This window comes from Macrotis lagotis, chromosome 5 (assembly GCF_037893015.1).
Source record: "Macrotis lagotis isolate mMagLag1 chromosome 5, bilby.v1.9.chrom.fasta, whole genome shotgun sequence".
NCBI classification, from domain to species: Eukaryota; Metazoa; Chordata; class Mammalia; order Peramelemorphia; family Peramelidae; genus Macrotis; species Macrotis lagotis.
The window spans coordinates 225,407,635-225,424,090 of NC_133662.1; the positions used below are offsets into that span (position 1 = coordinate 225,407,635).

General features: G+C 36.7%; 1 protein-coding gene across 2 annotated transcripts in view; it reads right to left on the bottom strand.

The window, feature by feature from the left end:
* The window catches only part of NOTCH2 (notch receptor 2), a 160,066-nt gene that overhangs the window by 109,505 nt on the left and 34,105 nt on the right, over window positions 1–16,456 (bottom strand). For both annotated transcript variants that reach the window (XM_074188582.1, XM_074188581.1), the window contains exon 2: window positions 6,156–6,237. In XM_074188582.1, coding sequence (XP_074044683.1) covers window positions 6,156–6,237 — 82 coding nt within the window. The remainder of the gene's footprint in view (window positions 1–6,155; window positions 6,238–16,456) is intronic.

The window sequence follows — 16,456 nt, forward strand, 5'->3', positions numbered from 1 at the left end:
CCCCATACATTCTTGTCCTGTATATAAATAAAATTCATATTTTCTGTAGACCACAGCTAACAATAAATCACAAAAAGAGACCTGACTGCTTGGGAATATGGTGTTAATAGAAACAGTAAAATGGATGGAAAAGTGAAAAGGTCTAGATTAAAATCCTAGCTTTGCAGCCTTGTGCAAAGTTGTTTTACTTGAAGCCTCAGTTTTCTCATTTATCAAAAGGGAATCCTGGGAGGAGTTTTCCTGTAGTGGAAATCCCATGACTATCTCTGAATGCTCAGGATAAGACACACAGAGCTTCTTTTTAAAAGTGCAGAAGTTAATGTTCTGGTCATTACCTTCAGTTTTCCTATGAATTACGAGGTTCTTTGAAAGCATCATAACCATCCTCAGCAATGCAATCCAGTTGAGGACCACACCAGTGGAGCTACCTGGCAGAGGCATTGAAGGATAATAATGGGTAACTTCTATCCCAGACTTTGATCTGAGAACAAATACCAGTCACTGCTTTGGTCTGAAAACAATATTCCTGGATCTCAATAAACTGAGGAGTGTTAGATCAGCCCTCACTTCTGAAAATGCTTTTCAAAGGGAGAAAAAGTACCACCACCACCACTACCATTAGCAGTTACTGCATGCATGTTTCCTTAAGCAGGCAAGGCCAACAGAATGATTCTGGATGCCTCAACTTGCTAGGAGTTGGAGACAAATTAAGAAAAAATGAGAGCATAGCTTCGAACTTGCTAGGGCTGATTTTTAAAGAGACCTGAATCCTTCCAACTAACTCCTCCCCCCTGCCAAATTCTAAGGTAGCAAGCAAAATAGTTGTCTAAATGTTTAATTAATACTTACTGTAACTAGGAGATTAATATTAGGTCAAATTTAATATGGGGTAGAATTGCAATTTTTTTTATGTGTTGCATCTCCATTTTTATTGGGGCCCCTAGGATAATCAATGAGTACAGTTCTTTGATGCCCATTTTAAGAGACAATTTAAATGATAGAGTTTTATAGTTGTTCTAGGCTTTATTTTTATGGTGCTGTTGACCATATTTTTCTGCTAAATCCTTGGCCAGGAATACAAGCTCAGATTATATTTAACATTGATTCTATGAGAAAACTGGTTCTATTCTACAATATAATTTTCAGGAACACATGGTAAAAAGCAGGAAACTATAATAATGCCCAATTCTAAAGGGTGAAGCTTGACTTACCCTTCATTTTTTTTTCCCTTAATGGTTTGGTTATAGTCTCCACCTCCAATTTATAGTAGCACAGCACACATTAGTTTTCAAAGCTTTTCAGTCATGTGATTCTTGAAGGAATTATTTGTAGCATATATTAAAGTATATATATTAAGGCAGGGATTATTTATTCCCAATATGCAGATTATGGTATGGAGACTCAGATTTCTCCAAAATCATCAACAAGGTCAATAAGTGGTCCACCAACTTACTCTCCACTGGGGTCTTCAAAATGAGTCACTGTTATTTGAAAACAGAGTTCCATCGCCAAGTCAGAGATTTCTGAACCAAACCTTTGAAAATAAACATTCTACACCATCACAGAGATGGGGAGAATCACTGTGGACCAAACATATGGGGAAGAGAAGAAATGGTTATCCCTAACTCTTTCATGTGACTTTAGTCCAATCATTTTTCATCTCCAAATCTCAGTTTCCCCCCCCCTTCTGCAAAGTGAGGATGTTGGACTAGTTGATCTCTGGTTGTTCCCTTTCAGATCTAAATCTAGGATCTTATGAACTTTTTTTGGACCCCCAATTTCACCCTCCAAAAAACACATGAAAGGGGGAAAAATCTTTTCAAAAATAAACTTATTTAAAATTCACATTTTTAAAGTTCCCTGTCTCTCTCCCTACAAATCCACCCAAATTCAGTTACATTAAACTATAAATTTTGTGAAAACAGAGACTGAGGTTTGGGAGGAAGGTGTCTTTCTTTGTAACCCTGGTGTCTAGAACTATGGTGGTACCACAGTGGTGCTTAATAAATACTTGGTTGCATTATGATAAATTTAATCAAAGCAATGTCTTATGCATTTACATTTCAGAGAAAAAAGGCTTTATGAATTTGGGAGAGACAACTCCTACTGGAACAAGGTAGTTGTTTCTGCATAGTTGACATCTGCAGTCACAAGGGTTTTATTAAAACTTTTCAACAATACATTAGCCACAGTAGCTGGTAGCTGAAGTGTATACATGATCACACAGGTTTCCCCCAGCTTTATATCCCGGTCTACTGACACATTATCAGGATACAAAGACTCCTACTAAACAGTAAGGAAAAAAAAACAATTGAGAAGTTTATGAAATGAATATAAAAACCCTCCACTTATCCTCATCTGTCAGCATGATGTTATCAGGGACTTCTATAATTTCCATAAACAATCATTATATTTTAGCTGAATCAGTAGCATTATGTTCTTTGAAAGGAAAGTCTTTTTCAGATACCTGCTACTTTGCAGCTATTTTCTCTCAAATCCCACCCTCCACGCTAAAGATTTGGCTTCTCTTTCCAAAAATCCACATAGCAGTCTCTTAAAAACAGGCAGACTCTTACATGCCCAGGATGTCTGATAGAAATTTTGTCAGTCTGCCAAATGTTCTAATTTTTACTTACTACTATGTGCTTTGAGTGTGCCATTTCCATTATATTATTTACAAATGAGCTGAGTTCCACTATCTCCTTTACTTTCAGGAGGAAAAAAGGTCACTTTTTAAAAGATGCATTATTATACTATCTATTATCAATGCTGTTACATAAAAGTTCTTAATAATTCTGCATCAATATAACATTAGTTTTCTAAAAGCTCAAAAGATTTTATGTCCCAACTAAGTCTTATCTAGATCAAAGGGTTTAAAGCAGGAAGAAACCCCAGAGAGAGTAGAGGGAAGAAGAGACAGAAAACTCCCCAGTGTGGTCAAAACCAGATTAAAATGTAATTGGGGAATTTGACCAAAAAAAATACTACAATACCACATAGATAAATATGAATTTTTGGTTTTTGAAGCAAATTTATACGGGGACAAGCTTCTGCTTGAATCTGATACCACTGATTTAGACAAGGAAAGTGAAACCAAGAGAAATTAACCATTAGATCAAGACAACAGAAGAGTGGGATCAAGCCTATGAGTTTCAAATTCAGAACTCCTTTCCACTAAACCTTGCTACCTCTTAGGGACCCAAAAGAAAGAGTATCTTAAGCAGATTTAAAGCAAGACTACATAATAGTAGTCTGAAATTGTTTCAGGAACAACATATAGTTTCATAAAGGTTCAACAAAGCAGTACTGATAAATATAGAGCGGATAGAGATTGTCCCACAGTTGACAGAGGCACTTCCATTCATTTCCATCAGAGATGCTGACACAGATATCACTTGCAAACTCATTCAAAAAGTGATATGTCTACCTGTATCAGGCACCCATGCTAAGCTGAGTTCAAAAGAATCAAGCTCCTGGGAGACAATACTACTAATTATCCAAGACAAAGGAGTAGTTACTAAAAAATTAGGACATAAAGTTGGTAGTTCTGACAAAAAAAAAGTGTGAAATGTGACTGCCCTTCTTCTCTTTCTCTATCACTTGTTCTATTCTTGGTCAAATAAAAAGTATCCCATGTGTTTCTCTAAAGTAATTTAGCAGACCAACATTTTCAGATGGTGTTTAGTAAGTATACAATTTATAACTTTACCTTTTATTCTGATGTAAGCAATGCACAAGCATGATTTGCTATAACACCACCTTCAAGGAAATGTTCACATTTAGTTAGAGTTTAATTATTTTTCAGTCATGTCTGACTCTTCACAACTCTTTTTGGGGTTTTCTTGGCAAAGATAATGGAGATTTTGTCAATTCCTTCTCCAGTTCATTTGACAGATAAGGAAACTGAGGCAAACAGGACTAAGTGAGGTGCCCAAGATCAAACAGCCAGATCTGAACTCAAGTCCTTATTCCAGGGCCAACACTCTATCTTTTGTACTACCTAGCTGCTCTAGTTAAAAGACTATTTCCTATCTAAAAATGGCTTACTTTTCTAGCACTAAAAACTCCAGATCCAAGTGTCCAAGAAGACTGGGTTGAAAAATGGTTACAAATTCACTTACAATGGGCAATCAGCATTAGACCATAATTACAGATTAAAAAGTTAAGATGACCATAAATTAGCTTAACCCATCTCAATAGAATTTTTGTGAAACTCAAAATGGGATACCATATATGTAAAATACTTTGTAAATCTCAAAGTATTATGTGAATGCCAGTGGTCCCATTTATTATTTCATGTGTTTATCAAGTTATATAATAACTAGAAAAAATAGAAGGAATGCGCAAAGATCCCAGCAACTGGGGGAATAGCTTTTTAAAAATGTCACATATGGATATAATGGCAGATTACATGCCAATATAAAGACTGCAAAGAGCTACATGAAGATATAAATGATGAAATACAGAGAAAAGGAAGCAGAATCAGAATAATTTGCATAATGGATATCCCCATTAGTAAAACAAAAGGACTGGAATGGAGAATAATGCAAACTGGGATGGTTCTAGAGTCAAAAGATATGGGTTAAAATTTCAATTCTGATGTTTACCATCTAAGATTGTGTGTGTGTGTGTGTGTGTGTGTGTGTGTGTGTGTGTGAATGAAAGGAGTTGGATGGCCTCTGAGTTCCCTTCCAGGTCTAAATCTATGATCCTTTACTCTGATGCTTCTTCTAGCCTAAAAATCTATAACAATGTAAAAAAATTATAGTACATATTTATAACAATAACAGAATTTTTAAAATACATAAGGAAAAGAGATCAGAAGGAGACAAAGAAAAAAATGGACATTTCTGCTATCATTTTCATAAAGTTAATGTTTTCTTTAAAAATAAATTGAAAATAAACTTAGAATTTATAGTTTATAGATAATTATATTTCATTTTTCTTAACTGATGGAATGTTTGTTTTTGTTAATGGCTCCTAATTTTAGAATAAAAAATGTTAAACAGTTTTTAAAGAGATTTTGTTTTGGTTACTAGCAAAAGAAATTCCACATACCAAAACTTATTTTACCATTAATTTCCACTTACAAAATCGGAAATGTATTCCTGTGAGAGAAATTGATACCCAGGATATTATGGAAGTAGAGAAAACTTGGTGATCAGCATATGAAACCATAATGTCCCATTCAGGACTTCCAGAGTTAGTCATAAAACTGAGTTTGTAGCAATCATAGTTGTATTAAAGAAGAAACTGAGCATCCTGGGCTACTGATCTATATTCTAACCAGGTGTATGGAAAGAGGAAGGGAGGGAGAGAGGAAGAACACAGTCACGTGTGTTTGGATAATGAAAGAAAAGATTTCTTAACTGAGTTTCACAGTACCATAGGGTTTATTTAAACAGAGAACTAAAAGGACTGTTTAAGATGCACTTTAGAGACAGGCACATGATTGGTGGATCTGGCATAAGGATCTGATTTAGATGACAGGAAGGAAAAATCAGACCCAACTATAGAATCTGGAATCAAAGAGTATTACAGAATCACAAAATGAAAAGAGCTCTGGAGGTCTTGAGGTCCACTTTATCCAATAAAGAACAAGTATCTTCTCTTACACTTTGCTTGGAAAATAGTTAAGCAGTCTTTGCTTTCAGACATTCAGTGAGGGGAGACTCGCTACCTCCCAAGGTAGCCTCATTCCATCTTTGATTAGCTCTAATTGTTAGTGAGTTCTTCCTTACAGGAAGCCTGCCTTTACTTCTTTGTAACTTCTATCCATTGCTCCTGGAAGGTATACTTCATGGGGCCCAAATACGACAAATCTAATCCCTCTTTCAGGAGAAAACAATTTAAATATTTGAAGCCAGTTAATACTACTTACTACTACCTAAAAAAGCAAGGGGTTATTTAGTAAGCAAAGGAAAAAGACTATGATACTTTATAGTTCATTTCTCAAATTTTCTAAAAATATTTCCAACCCATCCCTCCCAAATAAAAATCTCTTTCTTTTGGTCAAAAAGAAAAAAATCCCTTACATCCTACTTTAAATATTGAAGAATGAAATAAATCTAACTCAGTGTTCTAAACCTTTGTGAAAAGATGAGAGAAAGCTGGAGTTGTAGTAGAAAGATGTAGAAACCTCATGTTATACTTACTCGCAGTATCCTGTACCATTGTGGTAGGTAATACATTTTCCTTCATTTACACAGGGCTTGAAAGCATCTCGACATTGTATGGCTTTAAAGAGAAAACACACAAAATATAAATTAGATGTGACATTAACCACTACCTTCATCTCTGACCCAGCCCAGGCCAGTCCTCAAATCTCAATCAGATCCAGAATTCCCATCATTGCCATGCTACCCAACAGACATCTAATAGAGGCAAAGTTTCAGCCTCCAATTCAAGAAATGGATTCTCTCCCAGTTGGTAATTTCTTTTTGGTCATGATTGGTGAAGTATTTCATTCCAGGACATGTTGGAAGAATTACACTATTTATTACACCACACTTCAGAGGAGGGCTCTGACAATCCATCAGTGAAGAGGAAGGGATAATTGGGAAGAAAAATTGTTATCTATGCCTTCAGAAAAACCACAGGTGGGTTTTTGGAGGCTTCGGAACCATTTATTCCAATCTGCCTCCAATTTATCTTTTCCCCTATTATATATATTTTCTAGATTACAACTAAGTAATCTTCCCAAAGTCAACCATTCCAAATCCTCTACATAATGACTGGCTCCATTCTGATTTCATACTACTTCCCTTCACTTATTCTTGTTGTTCAATCATTTGACCATGACAGACTCTGTGACACCAAGGGTACTGGAATGGTCTGTCATTTCCTTCTCCAGGGAATTAAGGCAAACTGAGTTAAGTGGTTTGCCCATAGTCATATAGCTAGTAAGTGCCTGAGGACATGAACCCAAGTTTCCCTGACTCTAGACCCAGTGCTCATTATCCATTATGGCACCACCCTTGCTTATTTTATGCATCAGTAAAACTATATTACTCTTCATGTCCTGGCATTGTCCATCTCTCTGGACTTTTCTCATTTATTCATCTATTCATTATTCACAGAATCAAAGATTTAGAGCTAGAAGGAATCTCACAGATCATCTAATTTATTTCAACTGCTTTGTTTTATACATGAAGCCCAGTAATGTTAATAAATTGTCCATATAAACAGGATTTGAATCCAGATTCTCTCATTCACAAGCCATTGCTTTGTTCATTCTATTGTCATGCCTACATACCCAACATCTGTGAAGCAATGGACAAGATGAATCTGATAAAATATATCTGAACTTTCTCCCTCATGTCTTTAATTTTGGAGAGTTTTAGGGGGATTAATGTTTTCTTAAAGGAAAAAATTCAGAGTGCTATACTCTAAGTCAATCTCTTCATCTTTCTTGTGTGTCATGGATCCCTTTGGCAGTCTAGTGAAGTCTAAGGCCCCTCCTCAGAATAATATTTAAAAATAAAATAGATTAAAAAGGGAAATAAGTATATTAAAGAATTCTTCAAATATTTAAAAAAAACAAGTTCACAGATCCCAGGTTTAAAATCTCCTGACCTAAGTGGATTAGCCACATTGAAGAAAAGAATGAGTTTCTTTCTAGTTCTGTGATTCAATAATAATAATAATAATAATAATAATAGCAATTATATAGCATGTCATGTCCATTATAGTACTGGAGTCTCAAAACTACTCTGAGAGGGAGACACCACAGGTAATATACTCCTTTTACATTTGAAGAAGCAGACACTGAGAGTGACTTTCCTAAGATCTCCTAGTTATACCTGTCAAAAAAGGAAATTAACCCAAGTGCAACCTGACTCAAAGGCCAGCAGATAAATAGAAGGCTCCTGGGCACCCAAACTTGTTTTGGTTTTGTTTCATTTTCACTAGATTGCCATAAAGCCAAAACAGGAAGAAGCAGTTTCATGAAATTCAAAAAGTACTGGATGTGGTTTCAAGTCCTGTCTGGGACAATAGTGACAGGGTCTTCAGGACACATTTAACTCCTCTTGGCCTTTCCTATTTGTAAGAGTTGATCGATGTTTCTTGTGAGGAAATCCTGTGCAAATTGCTACATGTTATATAAATTATTACTCCAGGATACTCAAATTACTGAGCATTACTAAGCTAAGCATCTACTCTGTAACCTACACTGAAACAATAATTCTACATTATTATAATTTTTATCAGATGAAATAACTGAGACCAAGAGAGGTAAGGTCACATGGCAAATTGGTAATGGAGTCAATATTTCATTCTAGTTCTCAATCATCCAGCTCCCTTTCCTAACACAGTTGTTAACAAGTCCACTAGGCTAAGAGTACGAGAATTCAAGTTCAGGAAGAGGGTCAGCTTACTGTCCATATCCCACTTCCCTGTAGAGCTCACATTCTCCCTCTTCCCACACTGATAAGCCCAATGCAACAACTATAATTAAAACAGTTAATGTCAGGTTATTTCCTCCATACCAAAGTTCTCAAACTGATTTCTTCATTCTCTTTGGACATTTTTATTAGTTTCAATGTGAACTTCCTGGCTTCTTCTATTTGCTTTTTTTTCTTTAAAAAAAAATCTTAGGAGGAAAGGAATGTATAGAACAATCCCAGACTCCATCCAAGTTCTTCCCTTTCTCTCTTGGCTGAGATATGACAGAGGGTCCATGGGAGTCAGGAAACAAGGGTTCTGTGTGATCATGGACAGTTGTCCTTACCTGGAAGGGACTTGTCCCCTTCCATTATAAAGTAAGAAGAGATTGGGTCTCTCAGATAATTTATAGTTCTAAAAAATCCATCATCTTTAACATAGGGTCCTCCTCATTAAACACAAAAGCTAATGCTATTTGGGTTCTAAAATCCAACTCATCCTTCTGTTCTGTTGTAAAGTTACAGCAATTCAATCAAACAGACATAGTTATAACGTCCTTTTCTCCCTAAGCCACCACATTTTTTCTGGACCAAGCTCCTGGTAACGGGCTACTCCTGGTAAAAACTGAAGCATTCACAGACATCCTCTGTCTGCTTACAACTAGACAGACTCATTGCCAGGTTGAGCCCTCCCCCCATGCAGAAATTGGTTGCTGAGCAAAAATTCTGTAGATGTACATAACAGGAGATCTGGTCCTGGGCACTTTTCCCTTTCCTCCTTGATGAATAAGGACAATTCAAAACCCTCTTGAGTGGAGAAATTATGGGAGCTTTATCCCATCTCCTACTCCAGACTTCCATGAACAGCATCCTATCTAGGCTAACCTGTGCTTGGAATGGCACCACCTCTTTCTCCCCCAACAAAAGAACTGAGTAGCAATTTCAAATGAAGAAGTCCAAGCAACTCTGTGAGTTCTCTTAGGTCAGGGGATTCTGGGAGACCACAGAAGCAGCAGCTGCCCTGTCTACAATGTTGTAGCAGCTGGAGAAAGTAAGGGAATAGTCAGCATCCCAGAGAAAAGATGATGCTTAGAATTCAGTTGGCATTTGATTTAACTATGCTTAATAAAGGTGAAAAGGTTAATTAGCAGAACTGCCAAACCAGGATGTCTTGATGAGGCATACTAACAGGCTTCTAGTAGTTATAAATCGAGTTTCTAATTCTGTTTAAATCATTCTGTTGATACACACCATGATTCTCTTATATTTATCATCTTTTTCTGTGTGGGAATGAAATTACCTATCCTATTACCCCATTTACAGGATGTACCAGAAACTCTTCTACTTTCCTTCCTTTTAAGAGAAACCCTAAACTAATACCAAAAGTACTATTACTGTAACTAGCAACTTTCCTCAGAAAATCTAGGTGAAGATAAGTGAAGAGTCAATAAATATGAGAATTAGGAAGTTTACTTCCTTTACTGAGAAGTCAGATTTCCCACAGATCTAAACACTGGGCAAACCACAATGGCAAGTAAAGAGCATGTATTGGCTCAGGTCGTCAGTCCCTGTGACTGCTATGCCAACAAACACTAAGAAAACCTCCCTGTGCAATATGTTGTATTAGGTGCTATAGATAGATAGAGAGATAGATAAAATACAAGTTCTACCTTCAATGGGTAGAGATAAAGCAAGATTACAATTCTTGATAAAACATTTTAGAAGATACAAAGCACATGAGGAAAATATAAGTCTGTGGAAGAACCAGGAAGGAAGAGAGCCAAGAGGAGAGAAAAGAAATTAGGGAAGATTTCTTGGAGAAGAACGTAATCCATTGAAATTAGTGGAAGAGATTGGAATAGCAGAATGTGGCACAGTGAATAAAGCACCAGCCCTGTATTTTCATTTTTGCCTGATATGCCTGCATTCAAATTCAGTGTTAAACACTTACTAGTTGTATGACCATGTTAAACTAGTTGTGTGAACTAAACAAACTTAACTCTGCCTCTTTATAAAAAAAAAGGGGGGGCAGAAGATAGCTCTAGAGGTAAAATTATATGATCTAAAGATAAGTAATGCCATGGAGGCAGGAAAGAGGAGCAAAAGTATATAAATCTGAGTACAAATTCAGATGGAAAAATGAATTAATTCCAGTCCATGGAGTAACTTGGATGCTAAACCAAAAAGAAAAGGCTTCCAAAAAAGCAGCCTGAATCATTGTTGAATGAAGTCTCAAGAAGCATGATCAAAATGGTGAATTAGGAATAATAATCAAAATTATTGCTATAGTTGATGTTCATATAGTCCTTTATGGTTTACAAATCATTTTTTACAGATTTTTATAGATGAGGAAACTTGAGGCAAGATGAGATTAAGTGACTAAACCAGAGTCACCCAGTATCTGGAGATGGAATCTGAATTCAGGCCTTCCTGAATACAAATTCATGAATATGTCTGTGTCTTTTAGGATAGGTTAGAGAGGAAAAAACTAGACCAAGCAGGGAGACAACTTAGGCAGCTACTCTTAAGTCTAAGCAAGAACAATCTGAATTAGGATAACACAGAGGGGAAGATGTGCAAATGACAGAGATTATTAGGGAAACAGAATAGACAAGACTTGAAAACTGTCTGATATGAGTGAGGGAAAGAGGAAGGGAAAAGTCAAAGATGATTCCATAAGCCCTGGAAACTGAGAGAACTGTGGAAGAATTTTAAAACCCACACGGAGGTATAGATGTGGTGAGGATCCTAGCAGGTGGAAAGATTTTATTTATTTCTCCAATTACAGGCTGCCTCTGGAAATAAGTGGTTTCAAAAAACAAATAAACAAAAAAACCCCACCAAAGTCTGTTTTTATTAAGTGATCTGACAGGTCCATTATAAGAAAAACTCACAGAAACAAACACATCAAAATCAATATCATTTTGCCAAGACAATCTAGAAACTGGCCTTATTTAGTCTAGCAAATGTTATGAACAAAAGGAGGAGAGCACATTAAGGTAATCATTAATTATCTGATCAATAGAATCATGCTACCTTGAACCCCTCTCTCTTTTAACATGTTTACTGAACCATTGGTGAGTTTTATTAAATCCCTACTAGTCACAGTACAAACCACTAGAAAGGGAATGTGCCACCCAAGTTGGAGAAGTGGTGTTTCTATTTATCATTAATCAACAATTATGACTCACAGGGACACTGGGATAGAAAATGTCAGTGCTTCCCTTCAAGAAACTTCAAGTCTACATTGTACATGTACAACCTATGTCAGATTACTCTCCCCTATGGGGAGGGGGAGGGAAGGGAATACATGAAAAAATGTTCTATTCAGAAACTTGAAAAAAGATGAATGGTGGAAACTAACTTTGCATATAATGGGGAAAATTATATAAAAAAGGGAAACTTCAAGTATAATAAGAGGTTAGGATAGAAACAAATCAATATTACTTGGAAGGTGATGGCAAAACCATAGGGAACAAAGATTCTACTGAGGAGGAGAAAGTGCTTACTACAGTCAGGATCAGTAAAACTTAATAGAGTAAGTGGCACCTGTGCTGAGCCTTGAAGGATGGAAACAGGAAGGGGGGGGGTGAGGTGAGGGGGAGCAAAGAAAAGAATATATTCCAACCTTGGGGACAATATACATGAAACATCAAAAAGAACAAAACCAAAGATGGGTAGTCACAGGATGCATATAAGAGGAAAAGTGTCTTCAGACCTGAGCATGGTACCCCAAGAGACAGTAGGTTCTTAATAACTGCCTAAATTGATTTTATTTGTTGAAATAGGCTAGAAGGTCTTATCAGAACCAGAGTGTGGTGATCTCAAATGCCAGACTAAAGGTTTTCTTAACTCCTTTATAACAGTCAAATCAAATGATAAACATTCTCCCAGTTTCTATTTCCCTTGACCTCTCTGAAGTTTTGGACACTGATGGTCCACTTTTTCTGGATTTCTTCTCTCTTGGCATCTATGGTACTACTCTCTCCTTGTTCTCTTCCTACTTGTATGGTCATTGTTTTTCAGTCTTCTGCAAGGTCTTCATTTTCCCTACTCTTAAGGAGGAAGTGGGGGGAGGGGGAAGTGTCTCCCAAAGATTCACTAAATCCTCTCCTTGATCATTTCCCATAGTTTCGATTATCATCTATAATCAAAGGAGTTTCAGATTTATATATATATATACAACCCAATCACTACCAACCACCTACTGAATATCTCCAATTAGATATTCCAATCAAAATTTCAGTCTCAACATGTCCAGAGTAAAATAACTGAACAGTTGAACAAAACTGGATCCAAGGATGAATAGTCTAGCATCTGATTCTGAATTAATTCATTTCTGCTACTGTTCATAAAGAAAATTAATATCATAACTATATGGAAGTAGGACTAGAAAAAATATTTTGATATTACATGTGATAAATGATTTCCTCAGTCTTAAAAATGCTGGGCCCCCCCCAATATAACAAAAGCATTTAAACATGTGAAGTAGATTGTTCTCTTATTTATATTTACAAACTAAAAATTACAATTCCAAATCTACCATAGCTACTACATTAATAGTTGATTATTCAGGAATATGCCAGACTCATGGGACACCAGTCATTAAGGGTGGGACAAGAACAACAATAATCCAACCCAGTGGCGTTACTTCTCTTCTGAACTCCCTTTCATGGCTTACAATAAAATCTAACCTCTCTCTCATTTCCTCTAGCATTTACAGATTATTTTTTAATTCTAGCTGTCTTCTGCTTCCCTTTCTCTAACCTCCAAATTAAAAATGTAAGTCCCTTTTTTAGAAAGAAACTGATTTGTCAATTTCATAAAACCACAAAATCAGGTTTTCATAATTGGAAGATAGCATTTCTTATCTCATCACTTTTGATTTACTATGCTAAGGCTTAAAAAGTGGTATTTGGTAAACATTTACTAATTAGAACCAGTCCTATGCACTATGGAATCTTCTTAAAAATGGTAAAGAACATGGAAGAAAGAGAATGATCATACTCCACTAATCCAGGCTATATTCATGTAAAACTGAGAGAACAATTTCCAGGTGTCCCCTTTGTCATACTCTTTCATGTAACATATATGAGATCCTTTCAGAATTACCACCTTTTTAAAACTATAAACCCAATCTCTATGAATCTCAAATTTCTTTTTGATTCCATCATCTCAACTGGCTTTCATTATCTCACATCTGGATTAATGAAAAAAAAATCTTCTAGCTGGCCTGACAGCTTTCAATGACCTCCCTCCCCCCCATCTATCTGCACACACTACTCTAATACTAATCTTCCATAAAAACCTCTTTCATCATATCCCTGCCTCCTACTTCTGACTGTCCAATCCAAACTCCTCTACTGGATGCTGAATACAACTAAATACAGAATTTAAATTTAAAAGAAACTTTAAAAGTCACTTATTCTAAGCCAGACCTCCAAAAGAATTCCCATAAAAGTAGATAGGTGGCCCAGCAGAGCACTGATCTTAGAGTCAGGGGGACAAAAGTTCAAATCCAGACTCAGACTCTTGACTCTCACTAGCTCTGTGACCTTGGACAAGTCACTTAACCCTGACTGCCTCACATCCAAGGCCATCCCCAGTCATTCTGATTCATATCTGGCCCCCAGACCCAGGAGGCTGGTGACTTAGTACAGCACTCCCTCATTCAAACCCAATTCATGTACTTTTCCCTGATGTCGTGGTTTTCTTTGAAAATGAAGTATAAACATTTAGTCAACAAGTGGTCATGGAGCATCTGCATACAGACATTCAATGAAGGGGGGGGAAAAACTTCTAACCAAGGCAGAACCTCCCCTTTTTGTATAGATCTCATTGTTTTACAAACTTCTCTCCTGATAATTAGCCTAAAACTGACTTCTCTTCTACAGACTAAATATTCCCAGTTCTTGGAAGTTTTCTCATAGAACATGGATTAGGGAAACAATCACACCCTCGTTCCTAGGAGTTATGCTCCAGGTAAATGCAGTCCAAAAACCCAAGAGCTTTTTGGCTATCACATGACTTAAATACACTAAAAAAACCCATCTTATATTTAGGAAGATGTTGTTTCTGAATCTAAGGGTAAGATTTTACACTATTAAATTTCATCTTAATAGAGTCAATGTATTAGCCTTCTGTACCTTTCAAACCATCTTTCCATCCTACCGGACACCAACATCTCATCAAGTCAGTATCTTCACTGTCAGTTAAATTCTTCTGCATCATTTTCTCTTTCATCCATTCTTTTGCTAATGTCTCTTTCCTTTGGCATCTCCTACCTAACCATCAGAACCCACCTCAATTTCCTTTCTTCCCTGAGTCTTTCTAATTCAACTTTCACTAACCCCTTTCTTTTGAACTCCTATGGTAACAATATACGTATTAATGCTACTCAGTCTATACTGATGTATGTATATTTTTCCTCCACATTTGCTAGTTTGATCTCCTAAACTAGATGACAAATTCCCTCAGGGTAGAGACTACATTTTATACTTCTGTATCCCTAGCATAGTGCTTTTTAATTAAAGACTTGCTGACTGACTGATACCTCAAGATGGGACTGAGAAAAGTAGAAAAGGGGCTGGTTTTCTACCATAAAGATTGGGATGATTGGGGTCACTGTAGAAAGCTTAAAAGCTTAGAAAAATGGAAGAGTCCTGAGAAAACTCAGGACAGAATATCAATAAAAGTAGCAGTTTCTATAACCTCACTAAGAGCTTAGCAATTTCCATGACAGATTGAACTAGACCTTCTGGACAAAAGAGGCACCAGAGATTGAGAAGGAGGAAAAAAGAAAGAAAGAAAGAAAGGGATGCAAGCTTGAAGACTTAACAATCAAATAACAACAAAGTAAAAATGAATGGCTTTGATTGTGTAAGACTCTCATTTGATCCTTTCCTTCCCCCCTCAAAATGCTTTCATGGTCCACCAACAAGGTTCCCTCTGCTCAACATCCATTATAAAAGTATTCCTGGAAGGAAACCACTGGACAAACAGCATGAACATTCTTCAGTATTCCTTCTCCTTAATTATAAATGTAGCTTAGGCAAGGTTATGATATTTTCTCAAACTTATCTTCTCTGTGAATTAAAAGATCCAGCAAATGATAGAATAAGCCTGTCCTTTATTTTAACCAATTCTTGAACCTCAGGAGAAAGCTACCTGAGGGACAAGAGCCAGTGAGCCAGACTTGATGGAATCTTCCTTAAATGTCTTGAGACATTTACCAGGTTGTTTTTGTTTGGGTCTTTTTCTTCCAGGGCTCTGAAAAATCGTGCCAGCCACACATCAAGTACTTAAAAGCTTCCCTTTGTTTTAGGGATTTCTAACATAGGTAATTAAGGCTACACTCTCATCAGGTTTAATCTGAACTGCCTTCACTGTGTTTCCCTTGTTGCATTAACATATAATCATTTTAAATTGGCAGGGTAAACTGCAGCTCTTCAATAACACTCCAGTATGGGGCTCTCACATGATTTTCCTGATCGCCTGCCCCCCACCATGTTTAAAATGTGACATCTGTTTGTGCTTACACCCCCAAGTGCTAAGAAGAAGTTGAGCCTGGAGTGGGTGACTGAATAAACCAAGACTAGCAATGGGTGGGTGGGTGGCCTTCCTAATTTCTTTTCAACGTTTATGCAAATCTCAGGTAGTTGTTGCCTTGGAGAGAGCTGGCAGAGGAGCTCATGGAGCTCATGCCTTGGGCTGTGACTGCTGCATGGGGGGGGGGGGGGGGGGGGGAGATGAGGTACACCAGGAGAGTGTAAGGACTTCTCTGAAAGGTTTTCTCAAATGCTTAATGACTGATTTGCCAGAGGTAGAACAGATTGGGCAAAGTGAGGAAAACTGAAGGAGGATTTAGTTGAATTATTTATAGGATTTTAATACAACTCAATACTGCAAGCATCCACTTTTTAAAAATTTTGCTACTTGAAGGCAATCACACATAAAACCTTGTATGTATATATGCATACACACATAGACAATATATATATGTACATATATATATATATATATATATATATATACACACACACACATACAAACATATATATTTCCTTCACAAT